Raw genomic sequence first — 16,669 nt, 5'->3', positions numbered from 1 at the left:
TGACTAAAAGCACCAAGAGGTGCCAACTCCCAACACCCCAGGAGATGCTGAGACTCGCTGACAAAACAACAAAAAACAAAAAACAAGGTGTTTAGGGGGCCAGAGCCACAGTACAATGGGGAGGGCATTTGCCTTGTAGGTGACTGACCAAGTTCAATCCCCAGCATCCCATAGGGTTCCCAAGCACTGCCAGTAGTGATCCCTGAGCACAGAGCCAGGAGGAACCCCTAAAGTGCCGCCAAGTGACCCCAAAACGAAAAACAAACAAGGGTGTCCAAACAAGGTGGGGCTCCTCTGAGGGCTGTTCACCACCCCAAACAGCCCTTCACCCCAGGCACTCACACTGCCCCTTGTCCCCAGCCCCTACGTTGGCACCATCAGCGGAACCCTCCCCTGGGCAGACCAAGGGCAGAGAAGCGGCACCTGCTTCTGGTCCCTTCGGACCCCGGCCAGCTTCTGTGCCAGGCGCTGGGCACCCAGAGCCCACTGGGCAGTGAGGCGCTTGGTCCGTTTCTTCATGAAGATCAGCGACTCCTTCCCGCTGCCCATCAGCTCCAGGAGGTGGGACAGGTTGCTCCGGAAGTTGGCCTGGAAATGGGGGGTCAGGACCTCAGCTCCTGCGGAGCCTGGACCCCCAGCATCTGGGGACAGGGCAGGCCCCTCCTTGTGAGGCTGGGACCCCAACTTCCCCAGAGGCAGCTGGAGTGACAAGACAGCAGGAAGAGCTTCTGTTTGCCTTGCACACACATGGCCAACCCAGGTTCGATCCCCTGTATCCCACGGCCAGGACTGATTCCTGAGTGCAGAGCCGGGAGGAATCCCTGAGCACTGCACCAGGTATGGACCTCAAACCAACAGAATAATCATGATGGGGGCTAGAGCTATAGCACTGTGGGGAGAGCGTTTGCCTTGCATGCAGCTGACCCAGGTTTGATCCCTGGCATCCCATATGGTCCCTCAAGCCTGCCAGGAGTGATTTCTGAGCACAGAGCCAGAAGGAACCCTTGAGCACAGCCAAGTGTGCCCCCCCCCCAATAAAATCATGATGCCTTCATGTGAGGCTGCAGGGAGTTTCTGCTGAGTAAGCCCTCCACAAGGGCTTCTGTCCCCCAATAAATCTCACCTTGAGCTCTTGGACATGGGGGCCAGGGAACACGACACCCCTGGGCTGGCCCTACCAACCTCTGCTGGCTCTTTCACTGGGGTGAGGGCTCCCCCACTGTCCCCATGACCTCATGACTTCCAGCAGGTGGTGGCCCCTGCCCCAACCTGCTCCTGCCAGCCCACCCTGCCCATGGGCGCACCTGAACTTTGGGGGGCTTCTTGGGGGCTGGGGCCGTGCGGTTCCTCCAGGGCAGCGTTGGGCAGAACCACTCGACTTCGCTGAGGTAGACCAGGAAGGAGCACTCGGTGCCATCCACCCCAAAGAAGGCGTAGCAGGGGTCGGAGGTCCAGCGGGCACGCATCCACTGCAGAGATCCGCAGCTCAGCCAACCCTCAGGGCACAGGGACCTGAGGCAGCAATCGGCTGGGCCCCAAAACATAGCTGCCCCATGCTGGGCTCCACTAAGGGACCGAGGGACTGGCCCCAACACGGCAGGTTTCAGCAGAGATCAGGGAGACACTGATCCCTGTCTGTCTCCATCCTCCCTTCCCTCTTATCTTTCCTCTCTCCCTCTCCTCCTCCTTTCTTTCCTTCCATCCTTGCTTCCCTCTTCCCACTCTTCCAGGGCCTGCACTGGACTGCAGCAGGGCCCCAGAGCCATGTGCGCTGAGGGGTGCCTTCCATAAGAATCATTCATGTTCAGGGATGGAAACACAGCTCAGATCTGCCAAATGCAACAGGACTTGAACCCGCAGCTTCCAAGTGGACAGAGGACGGGCCACCCCACCAGAGCCTCCCGCCTGGTTTCCTCACCCCAAACCCCAGCCCCAGGCCTCACCTCCACCTTCCCTGAGCAGTCGGGGAACTTAGGGTCACTGGGCGCCTCGCACTGGTCCCGACGACCTTCGGACACTATGAGGAGAAGGGCGGCTGGGTCCGATTCAGAGGTACCATGAGGGCACAGAGCCTACAAGTGCCCGACTTTTCTGGGGTGGGCAGAGGGGCTGTGTGGGGGCTGCAGGATACCTGCCCAATCTCAGCACCTTGGGGAGGGACCTGCAGTTCCCGTTCGCCCACCTTTGCCCTGCAGCAGCAGACTGTTCCGCAGGATCTGGTCCACCTTCACGCCAATGTCGGACACATTGCGGGCTATGGCCTGAATGCGCTCCAGGAGGCTGGCCTCTGGGGGCAGCCTGTGGAATGGGAAGGGGGGGCTTGAGCCAGAGGAAGCACAGCCCTCCGCACTCAAACACCCCTTCAGGGAAGCAGGAGAAGGGGAAGAGCCCTAGTTCAAGTATATCGGTTAACCACACAGGTGTCTGGTCTCTTAATGCCCATGTCTGTCTCCTTCCTTCTTCCTTTCATCTTCCTCCCTTCCATCTTCCTTCCCCTTTTCTTTCTTCCCCCCATTCTCCTTTCTTTCTCTCTCCCTCCCTCCTTCCTTCCTCTTTTCTTTCTTTCTTTTCTTTGGTTTTTGGGCCACACCCAGTGACGCTCAGGGTAACTCCTAGCTATGTGCTCAGAAATCACTCCTGGCTTGGGGGACCATATGGGACGCTGGGGGATCGAACCGCGGTCCATCCTAGGCTAGACCGCACAAGGCAGACACCTTACATCCTGCGCTACCACTACAGTTCCCTTCCTCTTTTCTTCCTCCTTTCACCCTTCCTCCTTCCTTCCTTCCTCCTTCCTTCCCTTTTTTCTTTCTTCCTGTCTCTTTCCTTCCTCCCTTCCTCTCTTTCTTCCTTTCCCCCATGCTCCTTCTTCCCTTTTTCCTTCCTCCTTTCTTTTTTTCTTTCTTTTTTGTTGGGGGGGGGTGGGCCACACTTGGTGGTACTTAGGAGTTACTCCTGGCTCTGGGCTCACAAATCACTCCTGGCAAGCTCAAGGGACCATATGGGATGCTGGGAATCGAACCCAGGTCCGTCCTGGGTCGGCTGCGTGGAAGGCAAAATCCAACCACTATGCAATCTCTCTCCTTTCTTTATCCCTCCCTTCTTCCTTCCTTCCTTCCTCCTTTTGTTCTTTCATTCCTCCTTCCTTCTCCTTCCTTCCCACTTTCAGCCCTCACTTCTTCATTTCTTTTTCCCTCCTTCCTTTTTCCCACCCTCCTTCCCTCCTTCCTTCCTTCCTTCCTTCCTTCCTTCCTTCCTTCCTTCCTTCCTTCCTTCCTTCCTTCCTTCCTTCCACACAGGTCCCAAGATCCCTGCCCCCCAAGGCCCAGCACCTCCCCCACCATACTGGGGACACCGGACAGGGTCTAATTTCATGGCCCCCATGATTTATGAGGCTGCGTCCAGTGAACCAGGTATCGATTTCCGCGCAGCTGGCCGGCGAGCGTGTGGGGAGCGTTATTCCATTATAAATGGGCGCTTCCTTTTGAGATGGTCCCCCTCCCCAGGCAGGCGCCTGCAGGCACAAGGGCCAGTGCCACAGGGCTGGTGCCAGGTATCCCCAGGGGAGCCGCCTTCTGGGTCTGTCTCCAGCATTTCAACCACCCACTCACCCTTGAGCCATCCACCCCAAAAATGCACATCTTCCCCCTATTCACCTCCACGCTTACCACACTACCAGCCATCAGTCTGTCCATCTACCCCTGATACATCCACCCCAACCCTACACACACACACACACACACACACAAGTTCCACGGATGTTGGGAGGCTGTATGAGTGGGTGAGTGGGGAAGCCAGAGAAGAGAGATGCTATGAAGAAGGGGCATGTAGAGGACAGTGGGGTGCAGTGCAATGTGGGCACTACTGTAAGGCCTCAAGGGTGACATCTGAACACTCAGAAATCAGGGAGGGATGGGGCCGGAAAAATAGCATGGAGGTAGGGCGTTTGCCTTGCATTCAGAAGGACAGTGGTTCGAATCCCGGCATCCCATATGGTCCCCCGAGCCTGCCAGGAGCGATTTCTGAGCCTAGTAGAGCCAGGAGTAACCCCTGAGTGCTGCCGGGTGTGACCCAAAAACCAAAAAAAAAAAAAAAATGTCAGGGAGGGGCGGCGGGATAGTGTAGCAGTAGGGCATTTGCCTTGCACTTTTGCACTTGCAGATTCAGGATGGACCTGGTTCGATCCCCAGTGTCCCATATGGTCCCCAAGCCAGGAGCGATTTCTGAGCGAATAGCCAGGAGTAACCCCTGAGCGTCACCGGGTGTGGCCCCAAAACCAAAAACCACAAAAAAAAAAAAAAAAAAGAAGGGGCCGGGCGGTGGCGCTAGAGGTAAGGTGCTTGCCTTGCCTGCGCTAGCCTAGGATGGAACGCGGTTTGATCCCCCGGCATCCCATATGGCCCCCCAAGCCAGGGGCGACGACTTCTGAGCACATAGCCAGGAGTAACCCCTGAGCGTCACCGGGTGTGGCCCCAAAACCAAAAACCACACACACACAAAAAAAAGAAGTCAGGGAGGGAGGAAGCCACAGCAGGGGCAGCCCCATCCCTTGGTGCAGCTGTGTAAAGGTCATGGGGCCACAGGGAGGGAGGATAAGCACCGGGCACAGCGGGCCAGTTAGGAGGAGCCAGACACCCCAGTCCTGCTTGCCTACAGACTCCAGGTCTGGCAATATTGAGGGCCTCTTCCTGTGATGCTGAAGAGATCTTCTCACCCTGAGGCCCCTTCTTCTGGCAAGTGCCCCTGAGCTAATGAGTGCGGACAGATAGGGGGCAGAGGGCCGTGAGGAGAAGGGTGAACTCAGTGCTAGGTAGGGGGATCACTGAGGGGCCATGGATGCAGACAGTATAGACCCCAAGAGACCCTGTCTTGGTGGGTGGTGGGTGTCCCAGGTCAAAGTTAGTTGCAGTCTCGCAGGAGACCAGCCCAGGAGCCCAAATAGAGATTCTCAGGGCTATGGAACTTGGAGTACACAGGAAGGACCCCACACTGGTGGCACAAGTGACCCTGAATGCTGCTTGTGACAAGCCTGCAGTGCCCGGTATTGGGCTCCCGAGCCCAGCTCAGGCCCTCCTGCCCACCAACAAGAGCTCAAGGTGGCAGAAAAGGTGACAGGGTGCCCCCTACCCTTCACGACCTACTGGCTGCAGGACTCTCATCTGAGTGAGTGCTCACTATGGGAGGTACAGAGCTCCAGGGTTCCCCCACTCTGCCTGACTTTGGCCCCCTGCAGGCCTGCAGCAAAGGCTCAGTCCTCCCTGTTCCCTGTTACTATTGGGCTTTGGTGTCTGAGGCTGCTGGGGCGAATCTGCAAATAACCCTGAGCACGCTTTTCTTGGAGCCCGGAGCACCGACTCTCTCTCTCTCTCTCTCACTCTCTCTCTCTCTCCCTAAGGATGCGTCTGCCAGGGGAGGCTGAGCCTGGAGCTTTGAGCAGGCAGTGTGGGCGTTGCTGAGGCCGCCCCGGCTCCATTCTCAGCAGTAGGGTTCTGAGGGCTGCGAATTTGGGGGACATTCGTGGAGAGTCCAGCCCAATAGAGACAGAGGGTGCAGGGTGCTGGGTTTTGCAACAGGGAGGTGGAAACTGGTAGCATGTCCTGGACCACCCCTGTTTCTCTTACTGAACCCTAACGCCAGTCTCCCTGAAGTTAGGGGGTTTAACAATGCACCAGAAAGGATGGATGCAACATGTTTTTCTGGATGCAGTGGGGAGGCGGTCCACACTACCACCCTGGAGTGGATGGGAGCAGGGTGAAAGACGGGGACATTGGGCAGCCCCAGAAGCAGATGGAGAGCAGGTGGGACCCTCAATTCTGCTGCTCAGGCCAGGGACCAAGTGGAGACAGAGCTGAGTCCTCTGCCCTGGTCAGCGACTCTGCAGACAGGCAGGTAGGGGGTGGGGGTCAACATGGGATGCTGGGATGCGGCTCTGCCTGACTCCATCTCCCTTCTCTGCCAACTTCAGTTAAAAAGCAGGATTTAGGGCCAGAGAGATAGCATGGATGTAAGGTGTTTGCCTTGCATGCAGAAGGTCGGTGGTTGGAATCCCGGCATCCTGTATGGTCCCCTGAGCCAGCCAGGAGCGATTTCTGAGCACAGAGCCAGGAGTAACCCCTGAGTGCTGCTGGGTGTGACCCCCCCCCAAAAAAAAGGGCAGGATTTAGGGGCCGAAGCGCTAACACAGTGTGGAGTGCATTTACCTTGTACATAGTTGACCTGAGTTCAATCCCCAGCATCTCATAGGGTTCCCCAAGCCTGCCAGGAATGATTCCTGAGTGCCTGGGAGAAATCCCTGAGCACCACCCAGTGTGGTCCCAAAACAAAAAAACTAATACAACAACAAAAAAGGCAGGATTTAGTGCTAAAGCAATAGCACAATGGGTGGGACATTTGCCTAGCATGCAGCTGACTTGGGTTCGATTTCCAGCACCCCCCATGTAGTCCTTTGAGATGGCCAGGAGTGAGTCCTGAGTGCAGAGCCAGGAGGAAGCCCTGAACACTGCCAGGTGTGGCCCAGGGATTTATCCTGGTGGGGCAGGTGAGATCGTTCTGGCCGGGTACCCCCAATCCAGGCTCTTCAGTGTCCCCCTCCTGCTGGGCCCACCCCCCTCCCCCCGCAGCCCATCTTCCCGGTGCCTTCCCTAGGCCCTGCCTGCTGCTGCTCCACAACTTCCAAATTCTCCTGGTTGGAAACTCAAAAGCCCAAAAAACATGGTCCCAAGGGGGTGAAGATTGATGAAGGAAGCTCTAAAGCAGGCTTTCAAGTGCTCCCTTGGGGTCCTGTGCCTCAGTTTTTCTCTATAAGACCTGAAAAGCCTCTGAAGAACTATGAGCTTATGTGGCAAGTGGCCAGCATGCCCATCACCTTGAACAGCCACTGCCATCACCCCAGACAGACACATTAGCTGCCCCTTTGGTGGACACCCCCTTTTTTTTTTTTTGGTTTTTGGGCCACACCCGGCGGTGCTCAGGGGTTACTCCTGGCTGTCTGCTCAGAAATAGCTCCTGGCATGGGGCTGGGAAGGTGGCGCTGGAGATAAGGTGTCTACCTTGTAAGCGCTACCAAGGAACGGACCGCGGTTCGATCCCCCGGCGTCCCATATGGTCCCCCCAAGCCAGGGGCGATTTCTGAGCACATAGCCAGGAGTAACCCCTGAGCGTCAAACGGGTGTGGCCCAAAAACCAAAAAAAAAAAAAAAAAAAAAAAATAGCTCCTTGCAGGCACGGGGGACCCTACGGGACACCGGGATTCGAACCAACCACCTTTGGTCCTGGATCGGCTGCTTGCAAGGCAAACACCGCTGTGCTATCTCTCCAGGCCCGGACACCCCCTTTCTGTGCCAGCTCAGCCCAGACAGCGTCCCCCCTCCAGCCTACCCCAGGCAGGACATGGTCCTGAAGCTCTGAGCGCACACTTGCATCTGGGGCTGAGCTTGCAGTGAGGACGGATGTGAGGCTGCAGCCTGCCCGGGTGTGGACGCACGGGATTCACACCCACCTCCCACACAGAACATGAGCAGATCCAGTGAATGAGTGCAGTGTTGGGGGGTGCCCCTCCGCACCCTGGTCACTGTCCTCCTGGCCCAGATGCCCCTTTCTCAGGTTCCCAAGGGCCACATCCCCGCTGCGGCACAGCTCTGGTTCCCGGGACGTGCAGATGCATGGGGACACAGCCCACACTCTCTGGAGTCTGGGGGCAGTTCCGGCCGCACAGAGCAGGAGGTCATTGTGCAAAGTGTCCCTAGGCCCCTGGGGGAGGAGCAAGGAAGATCATGGTCTCCCCACAACCTGGCAGCAGGGACAGAGCTCAAAAACTGCTCGTGCGGGCCCGGAGAGATAGCACAGCGGCATTTGCCTTGCAAGCAGCCAATGCAGGACCAAAGGTGGTTGGTTCAAATCCCGGTGTCCCATATGGTCCCCCATGCCTGCCAGGAGCTATTTCTGAGCAGACAGTCAGGAGTAACCCCTGAGCACCGCCGGGTGTGGCCCAAAACAAAACAAAACAAAACAAACAAACAAAAAAAACTGCTCGTGGGGGGCCGGCGAGGTGGTGCTCGAGGTAAGGTGTCTGCCTTGCAAGCGCTAGCCAAGGAAGGACTGCGGTTCGATCCTCAGGTGTCCCATATGGTGCCCCCAAGCCAAGGGCGATTTCTGAGCGCTTAGCCAGGAGTAACCCCTGAGCGTCAAACGAGTGTGGCCCGAAAAACCAAAAATCAAAACCAAAACTGCTCGAGGGGGGGGGGCAGAGTGATGGTACAACAGGAAGGGACTTTGCTTTGCACTCAACTGACCCTGGTTCAATTCCAGTACCCCATATGGTCCTCTGAGGACCACTAGGAGTGATCCCCGAGCATCTCCAGGAGTAATCCCCGAGCACCGCCAAGTATGGTAAAAACAAAACAAAAACTACTCACAGGGGAGCAGTAGAGGGAGTGAGACTGAACTGAGGGGACTTCCAGAAGGTCTGTGAAAACTTTGCACCAGGCATGAGTGTGAGTGAGGGTGCAAGGACGTCGGTGTACATGAGTGTGTGTATGTGATGTGTGTAAATGGGGGTGAGAACACGTGTATGTGTGTGCATGTAGGTATGAACAAGAGTGTGAGTGTGGATTTGGTGCATATGTGAGTTTGCAGCGTCACATACATACAGACACCCTTCCAGGGAGGCTGGGAGGCGGCTCAGCTGGCCCTGCCCGGGCGACCCACTGAGCACGAAAGGAAAAGGGAGCAGGCACCTATGGTTTCTGAGCCTGGGGGGGCGGGTCTTGTCCAGTGGAGGAAAACAGGAAGAGGTCCGGTGTGTCTGTGGGGCTGCTCCCCCTGCACCCACACGGTGCCCTCACCTGTCCAGGGCCGTGGGTCGTGCCGCCCGCCGCAGCTCACTGCTGTTGCCCAGCTTGGCCAGCGTGTCCACGCGCCTGCTTAGCGCCTCCAGCAGCTCGTTCATCCTGCGGAGGACCCCGCGGGATTCGGGGCCGCCCAGCACTGGGGGCAGAGCGTGGGCAAGTCAGGGCATCCCCATGGGGACCCCCGGCTGAGAGGGACACCTGCAGGCTCAGCTGTGACACCGCAGACTCTGCCTTAAGCCCCTCGCACTGTTCTTGGGAGTGGAGGGAGCCGCCCCCAGACCCTGCCAAAGTCCTCAGGATCTAGGCAACACCCCCAGGACCCAGCTAATCCCCCCACCCCCAGATCCTACCAAACCAGCTTGGAGTTCAGGCAGAGAAGAGCCAGCCAGAAGGCACACAGGTGTATGTGGGCACCAGCTCTAGTCCCTGCCAGATGCCCCTCGCCCTACCGCACCCCTCCCTTCCCCTCTGCTTCCCATTCTCCACACCTCACCTCACCCTCCCCTCTCTTCTCCCTACCTCATCCTCCTTTCTCCCCACTGCACCTTTCCCTTTCCCTCTACCTCTTCCCTCTTGCCACCTCACCCTTCCTCTCTTCCCCACACCCCTCGCCTCTCCCCACCACAACTCTTCCCTCTCCCCACCTCACCCTTCCCTTTCCTTCTCCAAACCCCACCCTCCTCTCTGTCTTCCCTATCTAGTTACCTTCAGTGCGGATGGTGAAGGGGGAGTCTCCGGGGCGCCGCGTTGAGAACTGGCCCCCCAGCGATGTCATCAGGAAGCAGAGGGAGAAGAAGCCGATGCCCAGGACAAAGAGCCTGCGGAGGGGACAGAGCGAGGGCCAGTGGGTGACTATGCACTGACAGACACGGGACCAGCTCCTGGCACCAATGGGTGATCCCAGAGTCCAGAGCCATGAGCAAGCCCCAAGCACGGCTGGGTGGGTCCCCAAAAATGAAGCCTGCAGAGAGCAAGTGGGGTTGACGGGATGGGCCAGGACCGTCCCTGGATACAGGACAGGGTGAGACCCAGGGAACAGGGCAGGGGCCATGCAAGCACCTCCCAAATGCCCAGTCACATGTGCCTGGTGGGGGTGGAGGTGGCAGTTTCCCCCAAAATCCTAGTCCGGGTCTAGGGCTCCCAGCCTGGAACTGTTGGAAGCATCAGTTCTTGGGCCCCTAAGAAAAGCTTGAATTCTCTGGGGACACTTGTGGTGCTGGGTGACAGGATGGTCCGACCTGGTGCTTCTCAGAGACAAGAAACTCCATGAGCCAGAGTGATAGATAGCACAGCAGTAGGACATTTGCCTTGCAAATGTCCCGGGAAAGACCCATGTTCAATCCCTAGAATCCCATATGGTTCCCTGAGCCTACCAGGAGCAATTCCTGAGCACAGAGCCAAGAGTAATCCCTGGGCATCTCAGAGTATGACCCAAAAAATCAAACGCTGAAACAAAACAAAATAAACCTCCATCAGGGGTCAGAGCCAGAGTACAGCAGGGAATGCATTTGCCTTGCATGTGGCAGACCCAGGTTCACTGCCTGGCATGTCATAGTCTCCTGAGCACAGAGCCAGAAGGAACCCCCACCCCCCTGAGCGCTGGTGGCTGTGGCCCCAAAACTCAACAACAAACAAAAGGTCGGTAACAGAGCTAGGCAAACCCACTTGAATCACTGGCTAGCAGGGTCCCCGGGTGTCTCACACAGACCTTCTCTACCTCAGGCCCACCCAGGGTGTCCCAACATCTCCAATGGGGTGTCACTGCCAGATGCTAAGCCCTGCCAGGGCAGCGCCATAGAGGACTTTCTGTGCCTGGAGTCCCTTCAGTTCCTCTTCACCAGCCGGGCACAAGGTTGGTGCCAGCTTGCACCAATTGGTTCAATTGGAGGGTCACTGCCAGTGGAATGGATGCCTCATCCTTCAGCACCCAGGTAGAGAGACCCTGAGGATCGCAGGAGAGAGGACATAAGACCACCCCCAAGTGTGCTGAGATTCCCCAGGTTAATCTGGGATTAAGCCCAAGGAGGCCCAGTCCTGGGGTGAGCATAAGTTTCCCTGAGGACCTGTGAGAGTGCAGAGCTGAAAGGGGAAAGGTCAAAAGAAGGCACCCAGAGTCCTCCCTAACAACCTCCATCTGCTCACATCTCTGGGCAGGCCTGGCTTCACACACTCTCATCTCCATGATTCTGAGCCAGCAGAACAGTACTTAATTAAAACTGGTCCATTAAAGAAAACACGTAATTGCCGAAGGAAATAAAAACACAACAAAACTCCCAGCCTGTATTTAAAGAAGCCGTGGGGGGTGACACGGGAGAAGGGAAGAACCCCCAAAGCAGAGCATGTCCCACTGCTCAGGAGATCTGAGGATGGCTGAGAGGCCAGAAGGCAGATGGGCTCCCCTCAGTTCCCCCTCACCCAGCAACCCTCAGGCTGGACACAAAAGGTGCTCAGGTGGGTCTCAGAACAAAAAAGAAAATTGGGAGTTGGGGAGCGAGTGATCGTGCCTGTGGAAGATCTTGGGAAAATGAGTTCTTTGTACCCCAGCTGAGGGTCAGGTTGACTTCTCAAGCTTCTCTCACCCTGACTTCCAGTTCAGGGGTATTCAGAGCTGGGGTCCTGGGCTGCTGTGACAGGAGTGTGAGAACTCCCAGACTAAGATTCAAGCCCCTCTCTGCACACCCTCTAGCCCCTCTGTCTGCCAGACCCCATCCCACCCCTGGGGCCATTCTGTTAAATGGGGCTTTCTTTAGCACTGCAATGGGGGGGGGGGCATTCCCAGGACAACCCAGCCACCCTGGGCAGAGGGCACCCTCATACTGCTCTGGAAGACCCACAATTTGGGGTGATGTAACCCCTATCTGAATTGGAGGGAAGACCACCACGAGGGCAGGGAGGGGGCCGGTGTGCCCCATGGCCCACCACAGAAAGGCTGGGCAGGCGCTGTCCGTGGTACTGGCCACTGTGAGGGCCCCAAGAAGGAGGCGAATAGCCGGACGTGTCCGGGACCCGGGACAGGGATGGGGACAGCGGGCAGAGGGTGACACGGAGCAGGAGAGGTGGGGGTGCCCTGGCAGGGCAAAGGAAGCAGGTGCCAGTATGGGGTTGGGTCTCAAAATAAGGGATGGAGCGAGGGGCCAGCCCAGCTCATGCCTGCTCCCTCACCCGACTAAAGCTCTATCTTGGGGGAACCCCTACAACCCCTGGCTGTGTCCTCAGAGCTGAGACTGGTTTGATGGTTGGAGTGTCCGGACATGGATATGCACCTGGCAGACCAGGGAAGCCTTTAAGTGGGCAGCTGTTGGCCCCAGCTAGAGCCAGAGGGAGACCCCAGGGGTGAAGGCAGGGCTGGCGGGAAGGGGGCCCTGTGCCCAGGATCCAGCCCTCAGAGCCTGCCCAGACTCTGGGAGACAGACACTCCTGCCCTTAGAAGCACCCCCACAGCCACCCAGCCCTGAATGAATCTTCTATCCAGCTGCTGCCGCCGCCAGCTGTGAGCTCTTAGGGAGGCAGAGCCAGGTGGTCTCCAGGGTCCCCCAAATCTTCATCGCAGGAGGCTGGGAGGTGAAGGAAGGGCTTCAGCTCTCATCTCCCACATCCTCGCTGCCTTTCTGTTAGGAAGAACCCCACCACCCAAGCCCCCCAGACAGACAGGCCTGGGGGTAGAGAGCAGGGGGTGCAGAAGACACCTGGCAGGGGGGTCAGGGTGGCACCGCGCAGAGCAGGACACCCAAGAGCCAGGCAGGGGGTCCTGGGGTGGGAGGTCACAGGGCAAGGGCTGGGCCAGGACCACACTCAGGGTCCCCCTTCCAACCCCACTGGGGACGCATCCCGGGTCCGAGCGCCCCCTCTCCGCCCTCCCCGGGCGCGAACTTTACCGGAAGGGCCGCAGGGTCACCAGGCAGCGTCTGACCAGCAGCTTGCCATCGGGGCTCACGGCCATGGTGGCTCCGGGCGGCCGGGGCGCGGTGGGCGCGGCCGGGGCGCGGGGCCGGGTCTGCGGCGCGTCCCCCCGGCTCGCTGCACCTGTCGGGCCCGCGGGCCGCGCGGCGCGCTCGGTCCTCCCGGCTCGGGCTCGCTCGCTCGCTCGGGGGGCGCGCTCGGGCTCCCCAAGGCGGCCGCCCTCATGCCCGGCCCGCGCCCCCGGAGCCAGCCCCAGGCCGCCCCGGCCCCCCAGCCCCGGCCAGCCCCGGCCCGGCCCGGCCGCTCGCCCGCCCGCTCGCTGCGCTGGTCTCCGCCCGGGTCTGGCGCTCCGGAGCCGAGCCCAGCTACGCCGGGAGGCGCCGCATTGTTCCCGGAGGAGGCGGCCGAGCCCGGCGGGGCGGCCCGGGAGCGGCCCCAGCTTCCCCGGCGCGCGCGCGACACCTGCTGGCCTCCGTCCGCAGCGCCCGGCCCGGGACCCGGCGCCCCGAGAGCTCCCCCAGGGGAAGGAAGGGGGGGGTCGTCGCTGCCTCCTGCGGCCGCTCACCCCTGGCCCTGTCACCTTCACCCTATGACTCCAAGCTCCCACCCCACGGCCCCTTTATACTGTCACCTCCGCCCCATGGATCACACCTCCCACCCCGTCACCTCCTTGCCCTGTCACCTCCCACCCCAGGACCCCCTTACATGTCACCTCCTGCCCCAGGACCCCCTTACACTGTCACCTCTCACCCCAGGACCCCCTTTTACTGTTACCTCCACCCCATGAATCCCACCTCCCACCCCGTCACCTCCTTGCCCTGTCACCTCCCACCCCAGGACCCCCTTCATGTCACTTCCCACCCCAGGACCCCCCTTACACTGTCATCTCCGGCCCCATGACCCCCTTACCCTGTGACCTCCCACCTATTCGCCCCCTTACCCTGTCATTTCCCAGCCTGTCACCCCCTTGCCCTGTCATGTCCCACCTCATGACCCCCTTTTATGTCACCTCCCACCCCATCACCCCCTTACCCTGCCACCTTCCACCCCATGACCCACTTACCCTGTCACTCCCACCCATCACCTCCACCCAGTCACCCCCTTACTCTACCATATCCCAGTCCATTGCCCCTTACCCTGTCACCTTCTACCGCATCACCCCTTACCCTGGCATATCCCACCCCATCCCCCTCTTACTCTATCACCTCCAGTCCCATCGCCTTCTACCCCCCTAGACCTCTACCCCCCTTTCCCTGCTGGTTTGTACACTCAGAATGGTCCAGAAGACTGGGCCCTGGTGACGCCCGCTGGGTAACAAACCCACCTGTGGGCAGGGCCATGTCTGCTGTGGGTGGAGACACCAGCACTGCTGCAGAATGGGGGACCCCCCACCAGGCCACACCAGGTCTGGTTGAGGAGGAGCTGTCTGCAAGCACGACCCTTCCCAAGTCAGACGCCTTTTACACCTACTGTTTGTAGGTGGACCCTCCAGCCATGGTCATGTCCTGTGTTCATGGTCATGTCGGGGTTGAGGGCACAGCCTGTCTGCCCTCAGGCAGGTGCCAGAAGGTTCCATGGATGGGAAGGGTCCTTGTTCTTAGTTTTCTTGTTGTTGTTGTTGTTCTTGGGCCACACCTGGCAGAGCTCAGAGGTTCCTCCTGGATCTGTATTCAGAAATCATGCGCGGGTAGGCTCAGGAGACCCCCCTATGGGATGTCGGGGATCGAACCTGGGTCTGCCACGTGCAAGGCAAGCACCCTATCTGCTGTGCTATGGCTCCAGCCACTCAGGGGTGGTTTTGAGGTGGGCAGCAAGCCCAGTTGGTGTCCTCTAATGCGTCCTCCCAGTCTCCTCCTTGGGTGCTGCCATCTGTCTGGGGGGTCCCACAGGTGTGGAGCTGTAGACATTAGAGATTGTCTTGTGAATGTCCCTTTACATAATCTTGGGTGCCACCACTCCCTGCCTCAGTTTCCCTAGATGTCCCTGAGTCATGTGGAATCTTGGGCTAATTGGGTGGGGAGAGTGTGTGCTTTGCATGCAGCCAACCCGGGTTCAATCCCAGCACTGCATAGGGTCCTCAGAGCCCGCCAGGAGTGATCCCTGAGTGCCCTAGGTAAGGCAGCAGCTGCCAAGCCTAGACACACTGGAAGCAATCAGGCCACTGTCCTTCGCCAACGTGCGAGGCCTTAATAATGTCATAACAGGGGTTGGAAAGAGAGCACAGCAGAGCAGTAGGGCATTTGCCTAGCATGCAGGACGGACAGTGGTTCGAATCCCAGCATCTCATATGGTCCCCCGTGCCTGCCAGGTGCTATTTCTGAGCACCTGAACACCACAGGGTGTGACCCAATAAACAAGGAAACAAAAAAAAATGTCACAACAGCAGTGTCCACACAGCACACACGGCTGCAGCATATCTTCGGGCTCCGCAGCCAGGCTCATCCCCGGGGGCCCAAATGAGCATCTGTCTGGCTAGTTTTTGTTTCTGTTCTGCCACTGCAGCCTGTGGGGGCTGCCTGCTGCCCAGCCCTAGTGTTTGTGGGGGGGGGCAGGGATAAACCCCACAGGCCCCCATTACCCCGACCCTAGGCCTGCAGGAAAGAATTCTAAGTAGGTCACCAGCCCGTGTTGCTGTTTGATCTACATGAGCTCTGCAGGGAGATGCAAAATTCAGCCGAATCAAAAAACGACCTTGTCTCAGCTGTGGCCCCACCACACACACCCTGGGGGGGGGGTCACTGGCTGTGGTGGCAGAAGCCGGGGCTCCCCAAGATGGTCCCTCCCTCCCATCCTCTCTATGAGATGCCAAAACAAAAAAACAACAACAGCAAAAAAAACGGTTCAGCTGGCCTGACTGTCCCCCACTCCCCCACAGAGTCAGGAAGGGGGTGGTGGGCGCTGTTAGAAGGGTCTTTTTTTTTTTTTTTTTTTTTGGTTTTTGGGTCACACCCCGCAGCGCTCAGGGGTTACTCCTGGCTTTAAGTTCAGAAATCGCTCCTGGCAGCCTCGGGGGACCATATTGGATACCGAGATTTGAACCACCGTCCTTCTGCCTGCACGGCAAACACCTTACCTCCACGCTATCTCTCAGGCCCTGTTGGAAGGTTCTTAAATAGAGAAGACAGAGGCCGAATGTGGGATTCAAAGAGAAGCCCTTGAAGGCCTGGAGCCTTAACACCCCGAAAACCTCCTGATGAGATTAGAGTGACAGCACAGCAGGGAGGGCTTTGGCCCTGCTGTGGGATCCCACAGGGTCCCCAGAACAGAGCCAGGAGTAAGCCCTGAGCACCAAACGGGTGTGCCCCAGAAACAAGAGATGAAAGAAAACCTGTTCATGAATGGAACCAGCCCCCACAGTGAGGCCCCCCCTTGATATGAAGCACCCAGAAGAGGCAGCTGTCATAAGCAGACATAGGTGATGTGAAGCAGGGGTCTCAAAATCAATTTACCTAGGGGCCACAGGAGGCAAAGTCGGGGTGATCCTTGAGTGCAAAGTCAGCAGTAAGCCTTGAACATTGGGGGGGGGGGGTGACCTAAAGAACTAAAACAAAACAAAACAAAAAAAGATTCCTTTAGGGCCTGGAGAGATAGCACAGCAGTGTTTGCCTTGCAAGCAGCCCATCCAGGACCAAAGGTGGTTGGTTCGAATCCCGGTGTCCCATATGGTCCCCCGTGCCTGCCAGGAGCTATTTCTGAGCAGACAGCCAGGAGTAACCCCTGAGCATCGCTGGGTGTGGCCCAAAAACAAAAACAAAAAGATTCCTTTAGAGCAGGGCCACAAAATGTTGTACGGAGGGCCGGAGGGCCGCCAACGGCCTACTGTCCGCACCCCTGAAGGGATCTGTTTCTGGGGACTCAGGAGTGTCCTCTGGGGCGTGAAGAGATCTAAGGAGGGACCCGCTGAGGTTGGCGGACCTAGT

The 16,669-nt window shown here is 58.3% G+C and overlaps 1 protein-coding gene across 1 annotated transcript in view; it reads right to left on the bottom strand.

Annotated features, from left to right (window-relative positions):
- MGAT5B (alpha-1,6-mannosylglycoprotein 6-beta-N-acetylglucosaminyltransferase B) overlaps positions 1 to 12,841 on the bottom strand; it is a 41,248-nt gene extending 28,407 nt beyond the window's left edge. Inside the window, 7 exon segments of the mRNA XM_049776143.1 lie at positions 424 to 588; positions 1,305 to 1,469; positions 1,944 to 2,017; positions 2,183 to 2,298; positions 8,844 to 8,985; positions 9,555 to 9,667; positions 12,725 to 12,841. Of these exon segments, the coding sequence (XP_049632100.1) occupies positions 424 to 588; positions 1,305 to 1,469; positions 1,944 to 2,017; positions 2,183 to 2,298; positions 8,844 to 8,985; positions 9,555 to 9,667; positions 12,725 to 12,789 (840 nt within the window). The 5' untranslated portion in view covers positions 12,790 to 12,841.
- Positions 12,842 to 16,669: the final 3,828 nt, after the last annotated feature.

Source organism: Suncus etruscus, chromosome 1 (assembly GCF_024139225.1).
Source record: "Suncus etruscus isolate mSunEtr1 chromosome 1, mSunEtr1.pri.cur, whole genome shotgun sequence".
Taxonomy (NCBI): domain Eukaryota; kingdom Metazoa; phylum Chordata; class Mammalia; order Eulipotyphla; family Soricidae; genus Suncus; species Suncus etruscus.
The sequence above is the reverse complement of the archived record's forward strand: the minus strand, read 5'-3'. Positions and strand labels throughout refer to the sequence as shown.